This window comes from Choloepus didactylus, chromosome 8, assembly GCF_015220235.1.
Source record: "Choloepus didactylus isolate mChoDid1 chromosome 8, mChoDid1.pri, whole genome shotgun sequence".
In the NCBI taxonomy this organism is placed as follows: domain Eukaryota; kingdom Metazoa; phylum Chordata; class Mammalia; order Pilosa; family Megalonychidae; genus Choloepus; species Choloepus didactylus.
Genome location: NC_051314.1, coordinates 61374797 through 61398991, shown reverse-complemented (window position 1 = coordinate 61398991; position 24195 = coordinate 61374797). Strand labels below are relative to the sequence as shown.

Genomic DNA, 24195 nt, shown 5'->3' with positions numbered 1-24195 from the left:
GTTGAGGGAATTGATACACATGATGGGTCAGGGGAGGAATCCATCACCATGGTGATGAGGCCTGGGATACTGTGGGAAGTAAAAGGAATGATGACAAAATGCCAAGAGGAGGAAAATATGGAGAACTTGGGTAGTATATGACCGAAAAAATTGAAGCCCAAATAAGGTGGAAGCTTAATGCCATGAGGGTTAGAAGAAAAGCTTTGTGAATGAAAGAGAGTAGGGTCCTGGGGAATGAGAGAATTCTGACAAGCAAATGGCAAGAGGTGGAAAGGAAGAAGTCCCTTTACAGAAGATCTTGCTGAATCCAAGGGAGCATCAAGTCCCGAGCATGCCTATCATCCATATGGTGCTGTCTGGGCTCCCAGCCTTTTCACATAAGCTCTTTCAAGACTCCTCACATTGGCCCAGTGAAACAATCCAGAGAGGGGCCTATTTTAAGGCCAAGAGATTCAGAAGGACAGGAAATTGTTCAAGTTCCTAAAGCTAGTAAGAGGGACCACACAAGCTGGTTTTGTAGTACAAATTCCACTATACTATGTGGCCACCTGGTCTCAGCTGGCTCTCAAGAGAGTAGATTTTATGATAAGGTCTCAGAAAAATGATTGAGGATTGAATCAACTTCTTTGGAGAAGGAGGAAACTAGAGAGAAAAAACACTGAAAAGGAAGTGGTGTGTGTTTAAATTAAAATGAGTCTTTTCTTTAAATTAATGGCAAATTTTATATTTCTACATTCCATTTACAAAATATTTTCCAGAGATTAGGCTGAAAGTGGATGCTGAGAGCCTGGAGTGGTGGAGGTGATGAGCTAAGAAGTAGATGGGACAATAAAGGAGGAGGAGAGAGCAGCCTGCTTTATTTTTCACGGGCCAGTTATCCCTAAATTCTTGGACACCAGAGCTAAAGTTAGTGGGCCTTTACCCAGATGAGCTCTGGGCCCCAGCATCAGGGCAGAGTTATCCCAAAGAGGAGAGCAGAGAATGCAACAAAAGGGACTTGGCCTCTCTGGCTTATGGATTACCTTTAATGCAGAGCTGAGCAGGGCCTGTTTTTGGAATTGTCAAGCTAAAAAGACCAAGCCACCAGGCCATGTGACTACTGATCCTGAGCACAGGAGAAAATGGGCTGGACAGGCAATGAAATCAGGGAAATGAGAAGACATCATTTAATTTTTGCACTTTCCATGTATGTTGGGTAAAAACTCATTTTAGAATGAATAGAGAACTTTTTCATCTGCTCTGGGCAATTGCTAGCTCAAATTCATAGCTGAATTCAGTCACATGGACTCAGTGAGAGTCATTATTCAGCTTTCAGAGCAAGGAGAAAATGGGGGTCAGATTTCAGGTTTTGAAGAAATATTGAGGAAATTATGTCATTCTCTGGACAAAGCAGAAAAAGGGAGGGATGGATGCAGAGATAAATGAACACTTGCCTAGCCTTCCACAAAATGTGTGGTTTTATTTGTGTATAATTTATCACCTTGGACTTAGGAACAGAAATTAATTATCTTTCAAAAGTAGCTAAGTGCCTCCTCCCAAATGTCTCTTTGTTGCTCAGATGTAGCCCCCTCTCTCTAGCTAAGCCAACTTGACAGGTGAAATCACTGCCCTCCCCGCTATGTGGGATCAGACACCCAGGAGAATGAATCTCCCTGGCAACGTGGAATATGACTCCCGGGGAGGAATGTAGACCCAGCATCATGGGATGGAGAACATCTTCTTGACCAAAAGGGGGATGTGAAAGGAAATGAAATAAGCTTCAGTGGCAGAGAGATTCCAAAAGGAGCCGAGAGGTCACTCTGGTGGGCACTCTTACACACAAAATAGACAACCCTTTTTAGGTTCTAATGAATTGGAATAGCTAGCAGTAAATACCTGAAACTATCAAACTACAACCCAGAACCCATGAATCTTGAAGGCGACTGTATAAAAATGTAACTTATGAGGGGTGACAATGTGATTGGGAAAGCCATATGGAACACACTCCCCTTTGTCCAGTGTATGGATGAGTAAGTAGAAAAATGGGGGCAAAAAAAAAAAAAAAGGCACCCACTGTTCTTTTTCATTTTAATTGTTCCTTTTCACTTTAATTTTTATTCTTATTATTTTTGTGTTGTGGTAATGAAAATGTTCCAAAATTAATTTTGGAGATGAAAGCACAACTATATAATGGTACTGTGAACAATTGAATGTACACTTTGTATGACTGCATGGTATGTGAATACATCTCAATAAAAATGAATTTAAAAAAAAAAAAAAAAAAAAAAGTAGCTAAGTAGAAACTTGAATTTGAGCAGTATATAGAGCCAAAGAAAAGAGAATAGAGGGACTTAAGTGGAAACACCCAAGGAATTAGTACTAAGAGGCTAGTGACTGGGAGGTTAGGATTGTCATCTTTTAGAAATGTTACGTTAGAGCTTGATCCCATAGTCTGTATGTGTTGCTTTGGGAATGTCAGTGCCTTCCCAGGGGCCAAGACCATGGACCAACATAGAGAACTATCAATACATAGCACTTTAATAGTATTTCCTTTCAGTCCTTGAAAAAAACCAGTAAAAGTAAATGCCATTGCCATCGTGCAGTGGGGGTGGTCCAGTTGGGTGTCAAGTCTTGGGAAAATGTGCTAATTATAACATTGCATATCAGGAGGAATTGGGAGAGAAAGGGAACATCCCTCCAACTTTCTTCTGTCATGAAAAGTGAAGGGGCCAAAGTTGGAGCAAAGCCCTCTTCTAAGAATGCATAAAAGACACAGGTAGGTTTAAGCAGGGAGGACCCAGAGAGGCCGCCAAGGTTGGAGAGATTTAGCAGGAACCTGTGATTTGGGCATGCCTCCCCTGGGAGAACCTTTGGAGTTCTGGGTAAAATGCTGGCAGGTTCAGGGTTTTACCGAAAGCCGAGCCGGCTGAAGGAGCACAGTGGTTAGGAGTGTGGGCTTTTGAGTCTGATAACCCTGGGTTTGAACCCTAGGTCTAGCACATTTCCTGCCTATGTGATTTCAGGCCAGTCACTTTACTTTTCCAAAGCCTCTGTTTTCCTCATTTTAAAAATGGAGATAGGGTGGATTTCTGTGAGGATTAGTGAGATTATCTGTGAACTCTACTCGCTGCTGCCTGGAACATGGTGAGCACTCAATAAACAGTAGCGATTATTAATATTTTATTTGTTAAGCCATATGTATTCAGGCTTCATCATATGACAGAGATATTGAGAGCAGCATTCATAAGACATGACCTTCCAGACATTGGAAGCCTCAAACTAACTAGCTGCCCCAAAGCTCCTTGGAGGGAGGTAGACAATGTCCGATCTCCATCATGCAGTCCTGGACCCCCTTAACAATGTCCTACCTTGTCCCAAACAACCTGGTAGACATAGTAACTGGTCCCACATGGTAACATGATTGGGATTTTTGATTAAGAGTCCGAGTTAAACAGATTCAAGCCATGTTATCCTTTGGTTCCATAGCATTTGGTTAGGTAGGTACCGTGTCCTCTTGACTTGTTTTCTCCAATGTTTAAGACCAAAGCATGGAAACAGAAAGAAACGGCAATGGCTGCTGAGGGGATGGTGGGATTTCATCAACTCCCATGCCCCTTCCATGCAAAGCTGGAAGTGTGTCAAGTTGGATTTGTTGACATCTTTGATTTACTCTGTAGAAGGCTTTGCCAATGCTTCATATTTTGAAAACAATGGCAAGTAGTAAGCAACAGAGTTGGTAAGAGAAAATATTATAACCGGAACCTAACCTGAAGGAGGATAGACTAATCCCTAGAGAAGAACCAGGACTAGGGAAAGGGGAAAGGAAAAAGGATGAGAGAATAAAGGGGGAAGAAAGAAAAATGAGGACCTAAATGTAGAGAAGGAAACTGAAGAAAAATGGAGCTTTCTGATGCTGATGAAGCTTAAGAATTAGGAAATGGTAAATAGTAATAGTTATTGAAAGTGGGAGTGAGATAGTTAAAAAGCCTCAAAGGATCTTATTAGAGAGGAGCCTTTTATGCATTATCTAATCCATCTCTCTGTCTTATAGTTCAAGAAAAGAAGAAGTAAAAAGAAGTAGAGAATCCTTTGTGTGTGGGCCTCAAATTCCTTAATGGCAAAATGAGGGGATTGGACCATGATCTATAAAGTCCTTTCCAAAGCTAACAGTCTATGAATTTATGTTATATACATGTTTTAAAGATTCCTTATTTGCTTAAAGATATGGCATTGTGGTCTGTGTATCTTCCATGAAAGCCACTTTGTGATGGATGACGAAAACGTGTTTGATTTTCTCAGTTCTCATAAAGTCAGGATCATAATGCCCTTCAAAGTTCTAAGTAGCTTATACATTTTTAAATGCCATCTTCCTGAGCAGACCTCCAGGTATGTTCTGGGACTAAGGCTGAACTTTGGGGAAAGTAAGAAGCTAGTCTAGAACCAGGTCCTAGAACTTTCCGGCATTCCTTTAGGTGATTTCTCAGTTTGCTTGTTGTTAAACTCTATGATATCTGTTTCCTTGGTGTCCAAATTTTCCATTAAATACAGCATATCAGGAGAGACTTGAGAGCCAGCCACAATGTTGATTCCACTCGTCTCTGAGGATGTTTCTGTATCAAGTAAAAGAACAGGCTCAGAGATGATGGGATCTGGGTTTAGGCTTGTCAGGTTAGCGTGGCTGGACTCCAGGAACCCCGGGAGGCTCCACTTTTTTGAGGTGCTGCCATTATCATCACGGTCTTCCTCAAAAGCAAGCATGAGCGTGCTTCCCCCAGCTTTGGCTGAAAGACTCTGGGGACTGGGGCCCCTAGGAGGTGTTCCCTTTTCCAAGCCCGTGGTGTCCTCCTGCTGCTCAGTCCTGCTTGGCTGAACCCCGGTAAACTCATAGTTCAAGAGGGAGTCAAGAGAGTCGCGGTGGTGGTCAACCGAATTGGACCTTGGCACTTCAGCCGCCGTAACCAATACCTCGGGAACCTGTGGCATTTTGGTGGGAGAGGCCTTCACACTGGACTGTGGGGTCAGGCTCTGTAAAGTGCTTGTCCGGCTGGTTTCCCGGATTGTGGACAGGTCCCCCATGCTGGACTGCAGCTTGGGGCTCCCCTCCAGAGAGTAGGACTGTTTCCAGGTGGGTGAGGCACGGTGGGGGTTTCTTGGCACATCCAGCAGATCCCTAGCTGGGCTGAGGTCGCCTGGGGGGAAGAACGCGGAGCTGTCACTGGCCTGCCTCCCGTAGGTTCCCCTCCTGGGGCTGGATGGGTGTTCGTGGGCGCTCAAGAACCGCTTCATTCTTCTTATTACGGAATGTCGATGGCCTTGCTTCTCAAAATTCCACAGCCACTCCTCTCCAGGAAGGTTGGACCCAGATAGCCTGAAACACACAGTGACAAAATATAGGCAAAGCAGCTCTAGGAGACTGCCACTGAGGGCAGAATATCAAAGCTAAGAGACTAGTTTGGTATTTTCTCATTTAAGATTTTGAAATGGAGGGGCAACTTTAACTTGAGACCAAATATTTTTGGTTGTGGGACGCTTTTGCCCTCTTAAAAATTATTGAGGACCTCAAAGAGATTTGTTTATGTGGGTTATATCTATTGTTATTTACTGTAGTAGAAATTATAACTGAGACGTTTCAAAGACACAAGAATGTACAAGCACATTTTCCATTAGCTGTTAAGGGATAACATCATCGCACATCACGTAGCTTCTGGAATGCTCCACTGTAAACTCATGAAAGAATGAGCATGAAAAAGGCAAATAACGTCTTAGCATTGTTATGAAAATAGTTTGACCTTATGGATCCCGTGAAAGGGTCACTGGCATCTCTGGGAGTTCCCAGACCTTACTTTAAGAATCACTTATCTAGAGACTCTGACATTTAAATAAAAAAAGATATTGGATGTTTTTCTCCATTGTTATTGGTGAACTAAAGTCCTATTTCCCCAGGATCCACAAACTTCCCAAAGCAATGGATCATAGCTAGATTCAAAACAGTGTACAAGTAATGGCTAATATTTGTTGACTATGTAACATGGGCCACCTAATCACCTTACATGCATGAACTCATTTAATTATCACAACAATTCTCTGAGTTGGTATTATTATTATTCACACCTTATGGATGGGAAACTGAACCCCAGAGAGAGTCATTAAGCCCACACAGCTAGGGAGGGCCAAACCAGGAGGTCTGACTCAAAAGCCCTTGTTGGTAATCACTTTGATATAATATCCATCTACTACATAGATGCCAAATGATAAACCAGACCCCAGGGACAGAATAGTGAAGAAAAATATAATTCTTGCCCAGGGGAAATTTGGAAATACTGACAAGTAAACAGTTCTGGCCAATGCTTTGCATTCTTGTTTGCTCAATTACAAATAATGAAGAAGAAATGTGCACCTTGTGGAACGAACATATTCACTGAGGCAGTGTGGACCCGCATTGTGATTGGGATCTCCTTGTGATTAAGTTTGATGGATTTGCTGTTGTTAAGAATTTTCCTGTTGAATTTTTAACATTTAAAGACCAAAGAATTTAATCCTGCCATTTTTAATCTCCTCATTAAGACTGAAATAACATGGATGATTGAGGCGATGATAAGACTATTTGGTAGTAAGCTCTACTCCTACCTCAGGTTACCGGTTGTCTCACATATCTGTGGACTTACAGTCTTAATGAGGTTTGAAGAACTACTTAAGCCTTGTGTTTAAACTATAAGTCCTTCTCAAGCTGTTCTGGATGCACAGCGATCAGGTGGTCACAGCCCAATGTTGATATTGGCATCTGTGGTGAGAAGATGCTCTAACTATGCCAAGTTCATTTTATGTGAAATACAGAAAAAGTTGGGACAGTATAATGTTGGTGTAACCTAAAAGGGCAAAATGAGTAGCTCAATAAAATGTTCTTCCATGTTTATGAATAAAAGATGGATGATGGAAAGGATTAACTGGCTATATGTCATGGGGACAGAGTTCGATTACAGCCGCGTGCTCGTATTCTAAAGCCCAGCAGTGCCCTTGGCCACCAGATAACCTTCGGGCCTGCCCTCCGCTGCACAGGGCTCAGATTCTGTTACACTGACCTGAGAAAAGCAGACTCATGCTTCAGCAGTCTCAGTGACCGTGCTCATTGGATTTCATTAGGTCAGATCTCCAGCCACACTTCTCAGGAATCCATTTAGCTACGGAGGACTCCAGAGGAGGGACAAGCCCAGTTGTTTACTAAGATTGCCAGGCTGGCTGTGCTCTGGGAATCTGAGGTTGAGCTGGCAATCTCTCTTTACAGGACAGGCATCTGTCCTCCATCTGGGACCTTGAATATTTATTTGGCATTTGTTTACCTTTACTACTTCTTCTAAATCATACAACTTTGTAAGAAAGACAAACTACTCAAAGTCTTCTAGGAAAAAAAATGTATTATTATTATTATCATGCCAAAACTTTGTGAATCCTAAGGAAAAACTTTTGAACTATGCACCAGTTTGGTGGATATATACATTCAATTGGGGCAAAAGGAAAAGGCCCTGGATTACAGGTTGGAGAAAAACCTGCCTAAGTTGGAAAAAGCAGACTGCAGAAAGGCTAGTGTTCTGCTAATTCATTCCCTGAAATTTGGCAGGTCTGCTAACAAGACCCTGTTGCATCTTCCTGCCTTGTGAGTCTGTGGTGTGGACACATGAGATTTATCCATTTATTCGCCCAACTAAATTTATTGAATATCTTCTGTGAACATTAAGTACTGTAAAACTCCTAAAGGAATTTATCATTCATAAGAAAAGATAAGGCATGTACATAAATTTCTACATATGGGGAAAATAAAGTTCTGGAGCTGGGCTCCAGTGCTGAGTAGGAGTCAAATAAGCAGAGAAAGGACTGAGAATTCCAAGTGGAAGAAGTTACTTGAGCAAATGAGGCAGTGGGAAAGTTTAGGGAGTTCATTATGAAAGGCAAATACATGAATTTGTGTAGCACACACAGACAATAGTGTCAGGCATAGGCTGGAAAGGTAGCTCTAAATTGTGTTATGGACCAGGTGAGGTGTTTGGACTTTATCGTAGAAGCAGTGGGCAGCTATAGATTGTCTTTGAGAAGGGTGGGCACAACTACAGTTGTATCTTTCTGGTAGTCGTGTCCAAGCTGAAGTGGAGGTGGGGGCTTCTACGAGACCTACCACCCACACATAGGAGCCTACATCAACGCAGACCCATCAGAAATGAGGGCTGGCATCCAGATGCTCTCTTGGTGGGCAAGGCAGCTTGATGAAAGCTGGCACTCTGCCAAATTTGGGGAAGGTGATGTTCATCATAATCATCAGTGGAGGGAGAGAGATCAGACAAGACCTGACTCCACTACTTAGTAGCTGCAGGTTCTTGAGCAGGTCACTTACCCATTCTATAAAATCAATCCCTTCATCTGCAAATTGGGGATACCATCTGTCTTTAAGGGTGGTTTACAGGATTGAATGAGAGAAGACACAGAGATGGAATCTTTCTGGTTGTTACCAGGCATGGAAGGAACATGTGGTATCATTCATGAATTCCCTTTTCCTTGATCCTTGGGCAGTTGAAAGATGCTAGAAAAGAAAATGCTCACTCTTTTTCAATAAATAACTGTGAATAAATAGGAAAAGTGGTGTTTGCTTTGCCTGTTTGGGAACCTCAAGCTACATGAAAAGCAACATTGATGAATTTTGTCACTCAGAGATGGTTTGGATAAGAAATGTGACTTGGGAACGTTCCACATTTTTCATCAGAAACTGAGTCTTTGGAAGAACACTGTGAGGGCTGTGACCTGGGGCAGTTTTATGTATCTCATGCTGAAGTGACAGACTTTGCCTTCTAGGTCTTTGTAGCTATGAGAGAGCAGTAGTAAAACTTCCCAGCATGATGGAAGTAATGACCTTTCTTCTAAATGTTTTGGTGATGGATGGTTTCATTGCCAATACACAATGCCCACTCCTCCTTTCTCTGGTTGTCATGGTTCCCAATATATCAGCAGAAACTGTGCTTTAAGAACAAAATGGCTTAAAGCTTAGACGACAGAGAATAGAATACCTAAAAAGATTATTTCCCAAATGGGAGGCTTGGATGTCCCTTATTTCTCTTCTTTACTTGATTTTTAAAATGTACTCTTAGTAAAGGGGTAGCAAAATCCTGAGGCCCAAATATAATGTCAAATAAAATGTCCAGACCCAATTGCATCAGGAACATGGTATGTTAGGACTTAAGTGCCCTCCTTATATTGTCATCTATTAGGGAAGGTCAGCTTAAAAAGCTAGGCCTTATGTTCTGGAACTCATTTGGACTGAGATAAGCAGATAATTAGAGATAGGAGGACATTAGGAGGACATTCATGGAAAGTGCCATACAGCTAGCAATTTCTAGAATATGTAATTTGAGAATTGCCTCTGTGGTGATGAAAATGGTTTATTTTGAGAACCTGTAGAGCCAGGAGAGCTGCTCCCCAGACTGACACGAACTAGCTGTGTGACCTTGGGAGACTCACTTAACCTCTCTGTGATTTAGCATCATACTTTGCGAACTGGTGATCACAATACTTACTACTTCTTTACAGGCTGTTTGGCAGTTCAAGTGGGGTAATATATGTGGTAAAGCTTTGAAGAGCAGAAAACACCAAAAGGATGCTGTCACTGACTGGCAAATTTTCAGAGGCAGTTTTCCAAATCTTTGAGATTCAGGAGTGTCCTTTAAAAAAATGTTAATACATCTCCAAGTCACCACTTGACAATTAACATCTTGGAAGGGATGACAGCCATTTAAAGGTAAGTCTGGGGCACTGGGTTGAATAGAGTGGAAATAGGATGGGAAGAAGCTGGGCTGTTAGAGGGAAGGAAGATATGGCTGATCAGTCTCAGGAGTTTCCAAGACAGGACCGCATTGACCTTGTGGCTCAATATTGTTTTTGGTGCCATTTGCCAGAGATTACCAAACCCTGCAATGTACGTTTACTGCAGAGCATAAATCATCAGTACAGAAACACAGAAAGAATGAAAGTGAGAAAGGTTGTGCCACATATTGAACTATTTTGGAAAGGGAGGAGAAGGATAGGTTGGAGAAAGTAAAAAGGGTATGTCAGGCTAATCCGGCTAGTTGGTTCTCACTGAGTCTAGAAGGAGCCAGAGTAGGTATTCTTTCTACATATCAGACTGATGTCTGGATTGTGATGAGTTCTTTTAATCTCAAGTGTTAAGAAAACAACACCCAAGTTTTCAAATAGCTACTGAGCACCTATAAAACCCCCAACCTCACAGTGTCCCTTCCCGATAATAAATACCTGAGGACATGAGCAGCAGTGATTTTACTAAGGGCTCTTTAAAAGATGTTGGGCTGGTGGGGGTGCAGAGGAGCACCCGTCACCTCCTGTTGCCATAACAAAGAAGAGGCAGGAGAGGAAGATGTCAGCAGGCTTGCAGATTTCCTCGGAGCCTGTCTCAAAGGGAAAGGTCAAAAGAGCCCTGAGAACATGAAAGATTTAATGCATTGTTTTACAAAGTGAACTCTTGGCAAAGCAACCCCCCTTCTTGCCAATGTGATTAGGAAAATACAGAACTTTGGAAGACGGAGGGATAAAATTGGACGATGCTTGCCTTTCTCTTTTCCACTTAAAGTCGTCTTTGACAATTTAAATACAAATCATAAAAGGTCATTTTCACTGACCGAAATGAAGAATTTAGGAAAACTATACTTAATAGGTTGATTTCTACTTTTCATGTCAGATTTATTGTTTTCAAATTGCTGGTGTACTCAAAGTCAGCAACTACCCCAGAGGGAGCCAATGATTTGCCTGAGAATCTATTGGGCCGAGGTGCATGTGGAAAGGTAGATTATTCATGGGCAAAACAAAATGTACTCTTCAAACTGGTCAGAGTTGAAGGCTGTTATTTGTAACCTTTTGCACTGCAGAATCACCTTCAAAGCTGTAGCCAAGGATTAGTAAAACAGGCAACGCAATCCTTACGCTGAGATGCAGGGCTAAGGGTTAAGAGGAAAAATGTATCCACATCCCCCCCAACCCCCTTTCTGGTGCACAGTTTCAAGCTAGCAGAACATCATGGGAGGAACCCTTAGCTCAGAAAGCTGCACCCAGACCTGATCACCCTCCCACCACCTCTGTTGCCTGCTCTGATGGCACGGACCAAGGATTCTGGCTTAAGAATTGTCCTGGTGCACCTTTTATGAGGCAAACTCAGCCTCCTGCTACCACCCTAGTTATGCCCACCCAGGCCCTGCTGGTTGACACAATAAGAAATTGTGGCCAAAAGTGGGGGTTCACTTAATGTCCCCCTCATTCATTTTAAAAATAATGTATTTTATCAGAGTTTTGCTAGAAAAGGAGATTGAACCATGTGTATCTCTGATACAGTTTAAAAGGTGAAAATGGAATGCAAATGGTGACCCCACACTGACATTTAAAAGAATCCCTGAGTAAGTTCTAAAATTATGAACTTAATGCACATTCTTCTCCTTGGAAATTTCCGTCCCTCCTTCCTTTCTGGCATGGTAAATGAAAATCAGTGTTCCAAGAATACACTTTTGTTGAAGTTAGTGATTCAGAATTTAAAATATTTTTGGTTGCTTTTAACACAAGCATGCAATGGTATACATCATGACATATATTTTCTTATAAAGCTAAAATGCTTGAATATAGTTGGCTAAGAAAGTATTACCGAATAAAACAACAATCTAGGAGTATATTTACTCACACTTTAATAAAGTCTTTCTTAAATACGTACTTGGCTATATTTGAACAAATAGCACTAAGAATATGTCTGACCTACTGTACAGTCCTAAATGCTCTGTGCACACTAAATACATGTATGCATAGTTGCAAAAAAGCAATTGTGTTATTGCTATATGTTCTTAGAACTTTTGGAATAAAGATAGGTAAGTAAAAGTCATTGTTTCTGGCTATGTGGTTATAGTTTCACAGTACCAAATAAATCTTAAAATAAATTCAACTCCTAACCAAAAAGAACTCTTATAAAATGTGACTATTTCTCCTCTTTACTAAATGGATTCTTAATTGACTTCATAGCCACAATCCTTAATCCCAAGTATTTAACAAATAATAAGAATTTGGGGATGACTTGTGATGGGATAATGTGAAGACAAGCATTCTACCTCAAGCCAGTGGTGGCAGGCTAGGCCTGCACCTTGGCTTTTCATTCATTTGTTTGCTTTTAGATCATTTTTATTTTCAGCAACATTGACTTGAATTTAAGCATTCTAGATTTGTTTTGATAAAGTTATGTTTATCAAGCATACGTTTTTACTATTGCCCCAAGAAGACCCATTTTCATTTTAGGGCTTAGGTATATTTTCTTGCCATGCCTCTTATGGACAACTCTTCTTGGGCTGCTTGTAGGCGTTTCCCTAATCTTGGTTAATAGTTATCTCCATGGTTAAATGAACGAAAAGTTGCCTTAATTAAAACAGCAGATCAGAAAGCATTCCATATTATGACAAAAGAACAAACTGAACAGATTCACCTGAAGGATCTCAGGCCTGATAATGGGAAAAGAGTTCAAATGGGAAAGAATGTTTTCATTGCTCAGTTAATTCATAGGATGGCTTTTTAAGTGGCAAGTATTTGGCTGTACAATAGTATCACTATTAAATGCTCAAGACTGATGTTTTTATGGAAGCACTGGTTTTTTGGATGCTTGGTTCAGATTTTTAACTGGTCTTTTTTCATTCCAAGTGTGGATTTAAAGTTGATTTTTAACATGCACCATACAAAGATTGGGAGATAGAACTTCAGCACTGGCTTGGTGTTAGAACTTATAGCATGTAGTTTTAAAATAGGAGATTTTTTTTTTTTTAATCTGTTTGGACAGAGAAAGACAAGCCTTGTCAAAGCTTCCTTTGAATTAAGACATGATTATGATGGGACGTGGTGAGGACACTGCCTCCCGCTTTACGAGCTCTCTCCCCATGCTACAGGTTTGTTGCATTCACCCCCATCTTTAACTCTTCCATCTAGCTCAGGCACTGAGACCTTCCACCTAGTGACAGCCCCAGTCCCTTGCCCCGCCAATCCCCCTCCCTCGCCCTCGTGCCTTCCCTTCTCCTTCTCCAGTAGGCTCCTTTCTCTTAGCCTGCCTTTCCCCCCCTTTCTTTTGCAGAGCAAGATGAGTTATCAGTTTCTTTATTACATGGTGCCTCATCCTATAAAGGATTTGAGGTGACTTACAAAAATATGTACAATGCAATGATACAGTATAAAATTAGGCTAATATAGTAGGGCTAAAATAAGGAACAACTATAAGATGAGATCGGAAGACACAATACCTAGAAATACATGCCCAAATCCCAGGGAATTTGTAATTTTGGTTTTCGGTTTCACAGCAGGCAAAATTATAAAATTCACAGTCCGTAAGATAAACAGTGTAAGAGTTGCCTAGAAGAGGCAACACTTTCTTCTCCCTCCCCCACTGATGTCGAGATAAATTTTTCCCGTGGGGCCTCTGATAATAAAAGGACACTAAGTCATACAGGGGACAGTACAGCAGTAAATACCACAGGGAGTCGTAATGGATCTGTCCATACTGGGGCATAACAACAAAGTGAAAGTCAGTATAAATGGTTAAAATAATTCTAAGGAATGGTGGCAGGGTGGAGGAGGGAAGATTCCCCTTTGCCTTCAAACATGCTCAAGGTCCTCCCATCCTTTTAAAACAAATATCCCAACATTGTAAAAGAAAGCAAATAAAAAAAAAATATGCCATCACTCTCACCCAAAACAAAAAACAAAAGCCTTCCCTTGTCTCCCTGTCCCTTATTGGGTACTGTCTGGCCTGCCTCCTTCCCCCAAATCTGGACTTCTCAAAGAAGTAGTCCACGGAGAGGAGATTAAGTCCGCCAGTGTAAACTTTTTGTTTTTAAATGCTTTTAATTATGGAAAAGTTCAAACACACAAAAATAGAGAGAAAACTACTATAAACTTCCATATATCCATCACCCATGGATAGTTGATGACTTAAGGAATTTTTGCATTCTCTTGGTTTTGTTTTTGCTTTCTAGGCATAAATAGTATTGTGGTTATATATGCTTCACGATTGTCCAGTGGGGGGGAGGTTAAAACAGGGTGGGGTATGGATGAAATGAGAATGGCCATGACTTGATAATGGAAGATGGGTGATGGGTGTATGCAGGTTTTCTGTAATTTTCTCTCTATTTCTGCATGTGTTTGAATTTTTCCATAATAAAAAGTATTTCTAAAAAAGTTTACACTGGCAGTCTTGTTCATCTCTTCTTACCTCCCACTTTTCAACTTACTGCAATTTAGCTTCTGCCTCTACCTCTCTCACTTAATTCTCCAATGACCTTCAAAATGCAAATTCTTATGGATAATTTTCGGACTCTACCTTGAAACTGTATACCCCTTTGCCCCTAAGACAGAGGATTCTTCGGATTTTCTTCTGCAACTGTATTCACCATTTCTATTCTATTTCATGGCCTCCTTTTCCTCTGACTGCCCTTTAAGTGTATTCTACTCTTCTGTGTTCTGCTCTACTCACTTGATACTGTTCCTGAGGGCTCTCACCTACTATTAAGGTTCTAACTACACTTCTATACTGATAACAGTCGAGTGCATTCTCTTGCCTAGACTTTGTCTTGTGTACTCACTACCTGCTGGCCAACTCCATGGGAACTGCCCACAGATGTCTCAAATTCAAGCTGACAAAACGGAGCTCATTTTCTTTCTCCTATAGCAGCTCACATGCTTATGCTCTCTATCATCCTTGGTTCATTTTCATTCACCCAGTCATTCTTAACTCCTTCTCCTTCCTGGACACTGACCTTCTGTCCCCTCCACTGTCTACACCCCTAGTACCGCCATCCAAGTTCAAGCCCTTAGCCTCACCCCTGTCTAAACCACACCAATAGACTGCTAACTGGCCTCTATGGCTCTAGTCTTATCCCCAGAAATCCATTTTCAGTTGGCTGTCAGGGTAATCTATCTAAAACACAAATGTTACCATGTTATTCAATAGCTTTGGATAAAGACTGAAGGCCTTTACCCAGCCTATGAAACCTTCCGTAATCTGCCCTTGCCTCTCCCTCCAGACTCTTGCTTGGCACTTCTGCTTTGCATACCACATTGTTCCCTTGAATACCCTATTTGTCAATCTTTGCTCAAGTTGGTCTAGAATGTACCCTTGCTGAATACCCCCACCCCTAGCCATGGGTACGCTCCTAACTCATTATTATTTTTTTAAAATTATTTTAAATAAAATGGAATTTTATTTTTTTCCTATTTATGTCTTTTGATATCCTAGGGTCCTCTTCTTTTTCTTTTTTTTTTTTAATTAGAGCAGATGTAGGTTTACAGAAAAATCATGCTGAAAGTAGAGTTCTCATATATGCCTCCCACTCACACATAGTTTTACCTATTATTAACATTTTGCATTAGCTAACTCATTCTTAAAAACGCATACTAGACTCCAACTCCAAGAAGCCAGGTGGGGCTGAATGTGTCTTGTCTTCACTGTGTTCCCAGAAGACTCTGAGCAGTTCTCTATCACTGTCCTTACCACATTATATTACTACTTGCCTTCCTCATCACGTCTCTGAGCTGCAGAGGCTTTTTGTTTTGTTTTGCTTGTCTTTCGCAACTGGCATAGAACCTACCACACAGTAGGCCTTGAAGAAAATTTTAGCTAAATAAATGATTGAGTATATTCCATATGAAAAGGTACAAGAGAAAACATGATATTTTAAATTTGGACTTAAGATCAACAAGGGGGAAAATTTTACTTTCTTTCAGTAATAAGTATTTGGTAAATGAGCTGAAAATGGGCCAATGTATTGAATATGTTCCTAAATATAGAGAACAAAGGCATTGTCTGTAAGGAATTTCCTTTTTACGTAGAAATGAACAGTGTGCTGAATGTGAAAGGGAATATGAGGCAGAGCAATTTCTTGGGTTGCCCTTGGATAATACTTTTGCTAAGTTATTGAAGGGAATTGCCTTGACTTTAGAATTTCTGGGTCATACGAATTGTGATTATGAAACTGAAACGTTGATATGAAAAGATAAGGGAAATTTGATTTCTGAATTAAATATGCTGGGAACATACACCTTAAGTAGAATATGATAGAAAAACTTACTCATCCAGGAAAGGATTTTATATGCGAATCAAGCAGGAAGCACTTTTCAGAAATGCTTACTTCCATAGTACCTTGACATCTAGTTTTCACCCAATACAAAGAGCTCACTCCTTGGATCAGTCATCACCAACAAAACCGCCTGTGATAAAGCAATCCTTACTTTCCCCTTGCAGAGAGCCTCAGTCAGATGGCTCACTTCACACTGACCTTGTATTTGGATAGTGAACAATTCAATGCTTGGGGAATCATCTTTTATCTTTTTAGATTTTAGATTTCTTGTTTTTTGCCAGCCCAACAAAACCAGTCACCCTTCTCTTGTAATAGCACCTGGTAATAGATGTTTCTTAAGAAATCCACCCTGGTTGGTTGGGGCTGACCACACTTCTTGGTCCAAAGATGGAAATGGGAACCAGTCTTGACCAAGGGAAGTATTGCATCTTCCCATTGATAGTGACTGGTTCAGGAGTGTGCATGTTAGCCAAGCCCGGCCAATCATAGCAAATTAAACTCAAATCCAGTACTTTTGTTTTAAGGTTTGGAAGAGAGAGGTGTTTTTTTCCGCAAGAGTTGCTGAGAAGGTGCGTTGTAAGCCTGGAGCTTCTGGCCGCCATCCTGCCATTTTGCCTTTGGGAGGGAAGTGCCTGCCTGAAAACTGAGCCAGTGCAGAGACAAGCACAACTGTGAGACGGAGAGAGCAATGGTGAGTCTTGCTGATGTTCTTGGAGCCCCTAGATCCAGCTATGCCCCAGTTAGGCTAGTCTCTGACTGTGACCTGATAAACCCCTTTTTGCTTAAGTTAGTTTGAGTTTGGTTTTCTGTCACAGGCAGACAGAAACATCTGGTCTAATATCATAATCTTGAAAAGAATTGATACTAATGGACCTAAGATGAATTCCTGTGAATGCTTCGCTAACACATGCCTATATTCCTGTAGTGATTTTTCTTGGATTGTGCAGTTCCCTTTTAGTGCTCTGCATTCACACAGAAAATCAAGATCAAGTGAGCTTTTATCTACTTGTTTCTCTGATTGATTTGTTCTAGCAGAGTCCGGTTAATATCTTACAAAAATCTCCCAAAATGGACTCTTGCCTTGGCCTGTGTCTTTCCCATTAAGATAGTAAATAGGCCATTTTAATTAGAGGAGATCTCTCTGACAACTGATAATTTTTTCTTTTTTCTTTTTTTTTTTGCTGCATTGTTAAATACTACATAGCTTGGTTTTCTCTCAGGTGTTTTACTTTCTGTCCCAAATTTCTGCTGTTAGTTTAATGCAAAAAACAGCTTAGATTTATTTAATCTTTCTGTACCTTTGACACCCAAAATAAGAGACCTGTACTAATTAATAATAATGCTTTATACTTATATAATACATTATAATCTCCAGAGTGTTTTTGTGTTTACAAACTCATTTAATCTTCCCAATAATCTTTTTGGGGTAGGTATTCTTTCCATCACTAATTCTATATTTTTATATTTAGAAATAGGAGAAATACATTTTAATATTTTCTAAAGAATATGAACAATTATTTAGAATGCACAATTATGATAATAGGATGAAAAAATATAGATCACAATAAAACTCTTGAGGCAAAAAAAAGTCATTTTCACCGTCATGGAAAAACAACTAAATGGACATTAGAAATGGAACATACATAGCATTTGCAGGCTACACAGAGTTATCACAATGACTCCCTGACCCTATATGGTGCTCATGTCTTTTCTTTTACAAGTTGGATCTTCAAATACTTTGCCTTAATTGGTGGTGTGAATGGGGGAAGGATAAAGCATATTTAATTATCTAAAAATAAATTCTCAGACCATTTATTACTTTTCAAAATTGAGAAGGTTGCCAGATGTATGTGAAGCCCTGCCTCTGCAGAATGCATTACAAAAACTGAGACACGCAAGCAAAAGGAAATTACAATTCATGGAGTCATAGGCAGGGGTAGGGATGAACACTTTGGCCTGGAAGAGGTCCTGGACAGGAGTGTCTGGTCTTAGAAGGATACCTAGAAGAAGTGTAGCCTGCAGTAGGCAACCTCCTCTAAACTATGATTTGAGGGCTACAAGGAAAATCTCTTGGCTCCTACATCTTGCTCATCATTAGCCACAACTCCTGAAAATCCACTTTCCGTCATTCTTTCCTTTGGGTCTTGAAGGACTTTCAGCCTCCAGGGTGCCTTTGTTTAAGAGTGCCACATGCCATTATTTATGGGGATTTGGAGACATCTGGCTACGAGTAAAGCCTTGTAGGAATGGGTTTCACGCTAGGTGTCCTGAGAACAGGGAAAGAGGGCAGAACACTTTAGGAGGAAAGAAAGGTCACACCGGGAGGCAACTGTAAGACACCAATCCACTTCACACATTCGTGTAGAGACGGCCTGGGGAGCAAGGAGGCCTGGTTTTATCAAAAGTTATAAGAAAAATCCCACAAAAGTTTTCACTTTTTCTACAAATAATTTTTTTGGTTCTTCTCATTTTTCTAAATTTGTCCACACTCTCCTCTTTAAGTTACTTGGAAACTGTGGCTTCTGCCTTCGGATAATGTACTTGAGCTTCCCCCTCATTCACACATTTCTCCAAAATAAAAAAAAGTATCATATTGAATAGAATTATTCAAAAACTTGTGCATGATTTACTTCAGGTCTCAGCCCATTTATTTAAGGCTCATAGTACACAGGGACAGACTGTTATGGTAAAACTACCCAACAGAGACTGATATATACTAAGTGTAGTGTTCTAGTTTGCTAATGCTGTGGAATGCAAAACACCAGAGATGGATTGGCTTTTATAAAAAGGGGGTTTATTTGGCTATACAGTTACAGTCTTAAGGCTATAAAGTGTCCAAAGTAATGCATTGATGACCGGGTACCTTCACTGGAGGATGGCCAATGGCATCTGGAAAACCTCTGTTAGCTGGGAAGGCACATGGCTGGCATCTGCTCCAAAGTTCTGGTTTCAAAATGGCTTCTCCCAGGACATTCCTCTCTAGCAAGCTTGCTCCTCTTCAAATAACATCACTCACAGCTGCACTGCCTTTTCTCCCCCTAAGTTAGCTCATTTATATAGCTCCACCGATCAAGGCCCACCCCAAATGGGCGGGGCCACGCCTCCATGGGAACATCTCATCAGAATCATCTCCCACAGCTGGGTGGGGCACATTCCAAGCAAATCTAACCAGCACCAAAAACGTCTGCCCCACACAAGACCACAAAGGTAATGGCATTTGGGGGACACAATACACTCAAACCGGCACATGTAGTTAGATTGAATTATCATCTTAGAGGAAACTTTTGATAAATCTTAGCTTAGTCCTCAAGATTAGCTTGCCTCCAAATACTGACACAATGCCTGCACATGGTGTGTGCTCAGTAATACATTTAATTATGGTCATTAATTAACCCATGCTTCAAACTGGTGGAAAAAAGGATCATTTCACAACTCTTCGAAAAGTTTGCCATATGTATGAAAGCAAGGTGAAATGCAAATTATACTCAAAACACAAAAACAAAAGAAGCATACCTTGCCTAAACTAGAAACTACAGTCTCTCGGCCTATTAATTACACCTGAAAGTTTGAAAAGCCTACCATTTTAAGATGATAATGGAGAGCTATCATGACAGTACCTTCAAGAGTAGGGCATAAAAAGATCAGAACAGTGATCAACTTATTTTCTAAACACTGAAGATTTAAAAAGATGTACTTACCCCATTTGAACTGTTGACCCCAGAAATGAGGGTATGCAATAGTCAGCAGCTGCCAGTGTGTAGGGTGGTCGAGCAGCAGAATCGTCCCAGTAAATATCCTTCTTCATCTTGGGTAAGCTCATGTGCATTTCATCCACAGCTAAAAGAGAGACCTAAAATCATTGTTATATTGTTAGAATAATTCAGATGTCAATTGCATAAAGAGGAAGAATACGTACCAGTGGGTGGATGGGACTTGGAATGGGATAGGACCCAGTCTAAATGAGTGAATACACAAATGTCTGTAGTTCATATCTGCTGCAACCACAGCTACTGCAGGGAGTTGTACAAGTTGTTTACTGCAGAAAGGCTCTTGGCCATGTGGGTAAGTGGCTGTAAAACTGCCCACACTGGGTTCATCAAGCCACGTGCCCCCAAGCAGAGCTGTGTCTTATCTGGAGGGAAGAGGCACCTTTTCTTTCTTTGCTCAAAGTTTTCTTACTGAGCAGTGGCCCCCCTGGCAGCAACCACACAACCCCAGATGTTACAGGAAGGTATAGATTCTCAATATTCCCTTCTGTTAACCCCAGGAACACATTTATACTTCATATCGTTTCTTACATACCCTGATACTTTGTTTGTTTGTTTTGTTTGGAAAATCACAACAAGCATATACCACGTAGAGCTACACCTGTCTCTCCTCTTGGCCTGACAAACTGATGAGGGAATTCTCTGGGAATCCAACTTTTACAAAAAGTGAGTGGCCTAGGCATTCCTCTTGCTCTGTAAAGGAACTGACAGTGTGGTCTATGGTGAAATGTTTGAACCACTTTAGGAGCTGAGTAAGGGCTTGAAACAAATGAAAAGGTGAAGGCGTGGTGGTTCTCAGAGAGGAGAATGATCCGAAGGGAGTCTTGCTCAAAAGGGAAGTGCCCTCGCACTGGTTCTTCATGAAACGCCTCTCTGGCATAGTGCTTCAGGGTAAGGGTCTGGGGTCCATTTGGTACGATTCAGGCAGATTTGAGACATAGGCGGGCTTGGCCCAGGTTCCCAGTGTCCAGTTGCTGGACTTCTGACTGCAGGGATTGATATGACATGAGTTGAGAACTCACATCAGATTGTGTCTGGTTGCCATTTTATGTCATTAACCTCTCTGTGTGGCAAGAGAGAACAGATTAGAGAATGAATTAAAATATTGCTCTGTACTGAGATGGAAGACTCTGGATTAAGGCAGCAAAGAAACTTATGAAGAAAATTGGCTCGACATTCTACTTAGAAGAGACTAAAATTTAATGAAATTGGGATCTAAGACCTGAAGTGCCACAAAAAGATCCGAAACAACATACTGAACAGTCCGATCTCTTTCAATTATTGCTAAAGCTCTGAAGTTCAGGGGCCTCAATTCAGAGTCTGTTTAGAATTGAAATATCACAAGTGATTTTTTTTAATGCTTGCAAAGGAAAGAAAAGGTCCTCTAACCTGCAAATTTCTATCAATGCACCAGTTAGTTTCAAAATCATCATCATCTTCTCCAAAAGGGTTGATAAGCTGCTCAGCTACCTGCAGTTGAGAACATAGAATAAAGATGCCATGAAACTTATGAAGACTAAAAGGGAGATTGAAAATGAGTCCTGTTTCACTCTCTGTTTCCTTGTGTCACTTTCAGAACATGAAGCCTAGAAGAGAGTCCATTTTTCTACAGAAACAGATATTTATCAACAACTGGGAATCAACTCTCAAACCACAACACACCCTCTGTGGGCATGCTCTCTGTATTTTTAACATGTGAAAATGTAGACCATATCCAGGAGAAACCATGCACTGTTTAGGAGCCAAATTGTTGATTTTCCAGTATAAATCAAGCCAATGATTATCGAAGGAACACAAATTACATGCAGGAACTTTGAGAGGGTACCTAGTATCTACTATCAGAGAATTTACAAGGATTCAGATGATGAGACAAAATGTAAACATGGGGAAGGTTAAGCAGCAAACAGAGACTTAAATCATTATTAAAGAAGATTATAGAAAGAGTTTTCAGAATTATTGGACATACCTGCTAAATGAACGAGTCAGAGAGCTGGTAAGTCTTAAAGCTGGAATTTGACTCTTGCTTAGTCTTACCCTAAAGCCTTTACTGTTTATGAGTAAGTTAGTTCTTCTGCTGGGAAAAGTTGAAGTAGCTCCTTACCACATATCTTCTAATATTTGGTCAATATAAAATGTTCTTACCATGTTCCTAAATTGAATAGCCTTCTTGATAAAAGCTTTACATGCCAAATATGACTCACCTGTCATTCTCATTTTAGAATAATTCTCTTTGATTTTTATTATCTAGACCTGTGTGTGAGTGTGTGTGTGTGTATTTATATTGGGCCAGATGCAAAAACTTTAAAGTATATGAAATAAAGACACTATTTAATTAGTTGAGTTTCTAGAGAGTCTTAGATCACTCAGTAGAAGACCACCCTTTAAAACAGAGCTTATTTGGGGATTTAAGTCAAACCACTTAGAGCAATGGTCCTTGATCAAGATTTCACATTAAAATCACATTGGTGGGAAAGCCATAAGGACCATACTCCACTTTGTCTAGTTTATGGATGGATGAGTAGAAAAATAGGGGAAGGAAACAAACAGACAAAGGTACCCAGTGTTCTTTTTTACTTCAACTGCTCTTTTTCACTCTAATTATTATTCTTGTTATTTTTGTGTGTGTGCTAATGAAGGTGTCAGGGATTGATTTAGGTGATGAATGTACAACTATGTAATGGTACTGTAAACAATCGAAAGTACGATTTGTTTTGTATGACTGCATGGTATGTGAATATATCTCAATAAAATGAAGATAAAAAAAAAATCATAAGAAAAATGGCTAGGCCCCACCTCCTGAGAGATTCTGATTTTATTGTTGTGGGGTTGAACCCAGGCATCAGTTTAAGGCTCTCAGGAGATTTTAATGAGCAGCCAGAGTTGAGAACCTAAGAAGTGTATTTCCCTTATTCCAAGGCAGGGCCTTGTGCCCCAAGTCAGCTAGCCTCACAGTGATACCGGATATCTGGATATCCGTGTCAAAGTCCATTATGTGAGTTTCAAGGGGCTAGCTACCTTTTCTTGTCTGGGAATTGCTAAAATTTTGGGACCACTGGCTGGGTCCTGAAAATATTTTTTTTATATCCAGATTTTTACTTTTATGGGATCAGTCCCATAAGGTTAAGATGTTTTTTCTTTTTTTCACTTCAACAGGTTTATAAATATCAGAATGGACAAAATCAAACTACTGTTTAGAAATTAGACATAACGTGTTGGTGTTGGAAAACTCATATTAGGGTTGCCTATCTCTTAGTGGAGCTAAATGGTTTCTTCTCATATTTTTTCTTTTAAAAATGATTTATAAACATAAAGAATATTGATATTTTAAAAAGCATTTCATAAGGAAGGTGCCACTAACTGTTCCTTATAGGCTGACCAAGCACCTTACATAGAGCAAAGAATAAAAGCTCAGTACAACTCAGGGGAAAGGACAATAAAAGACCAGAATGTCTGAGCATTTGAGCCAATTTTGGAGACTTTATGTTTATAAAGGCAGTGTCTTCTTTTTCTTCTAATGGGAAATGAGAGCTATTAGTCTCTCTTGTTTTTTCTCTCAAATGGGTAAAATAATTAAGAATCATTGTCATCTGCTTAAAAATGTTTTGCAATTTGTAAAGGACATGCCTTTATTCTTTGGAGTATAATTTGAAATGCCAACATATTTATTTTTCCTGGCGAAGATTCAAACCAATGAAAGTAAAGGCATCGGCAAGGAAAATGCTGACCCAACCTGGCCAGTTAGAAGGTTTTATCAAACTGTCATTAAATTTCAACTAATTTGAAATTTAATCAAGCCATTGCCTGATTTGTTTTTCCTTCACATAGTTCTCTTTTAGAAGTTCACAGACGAGAAATAACACAATGGAAGAATCAGGCCTCTGATATTTATACACGACAAATTGGTGTGTGTATGTGGTTGAAATAGGAAGGCAGGAAGGTGGCAGTGGTGCTGGGAACAAATAAAATTCTACACTGATAATTGGACAGGCCATTCTCACTGCTCTGACCTATTTTTAATTTCCTGACAAACTAAATGTCATCATTAATCCTGGTGTTTCTGGTTTTGATTCCAATTAATTCTTTTCTCAGTCTCAGCTCTGGTTTAGAAAAATGGGATGCATTTAATATTGTGCAACAGCTAGCAGGATTTCAGGGGGCTGCAAATAACTCTTTACGCGGTTGAACAGGAACAAGGTATAATATTAATGCTTAAGTCTGATATTTGTGTTTACTTTTACTCTACCTAGTTGCTTATTGTGGTATTAAATATCAGTGCAGGTACAGTGTAGTGCTTTAATTACATTGTTCTA

General features: G+C 40.3%; 1 protein-coding gene across 1 annotated transcript in view; it reads right to left on the bottom strand.

Moving 5' to 3' along the window:
• Positions 1-4413: 4413 nt before the first annotated feature.
• The window catches only part of BEST3 (bestrophin 3), a 37541-nt gene continuing 17759 nt past the window's right edge, over positions 4414-24195 (bottom strand). The window contains exons 7-9 of the mRNA XM_037845718.1: positions 21275-21355; positions 19817-19968; positions 4414-5347 (exon numbers count right to left, since the gene is read on the bottom strand). Of these exons, the coding sequence (XP_037701646.1) occupies positions 4414-5347; positions 19817-19968; positions 21275-21355 (1167 nt within the window). The remainder of the gene's footprint in view (positions 5348-19816; positions 19969-21274; positions 21356-24195) is intronic.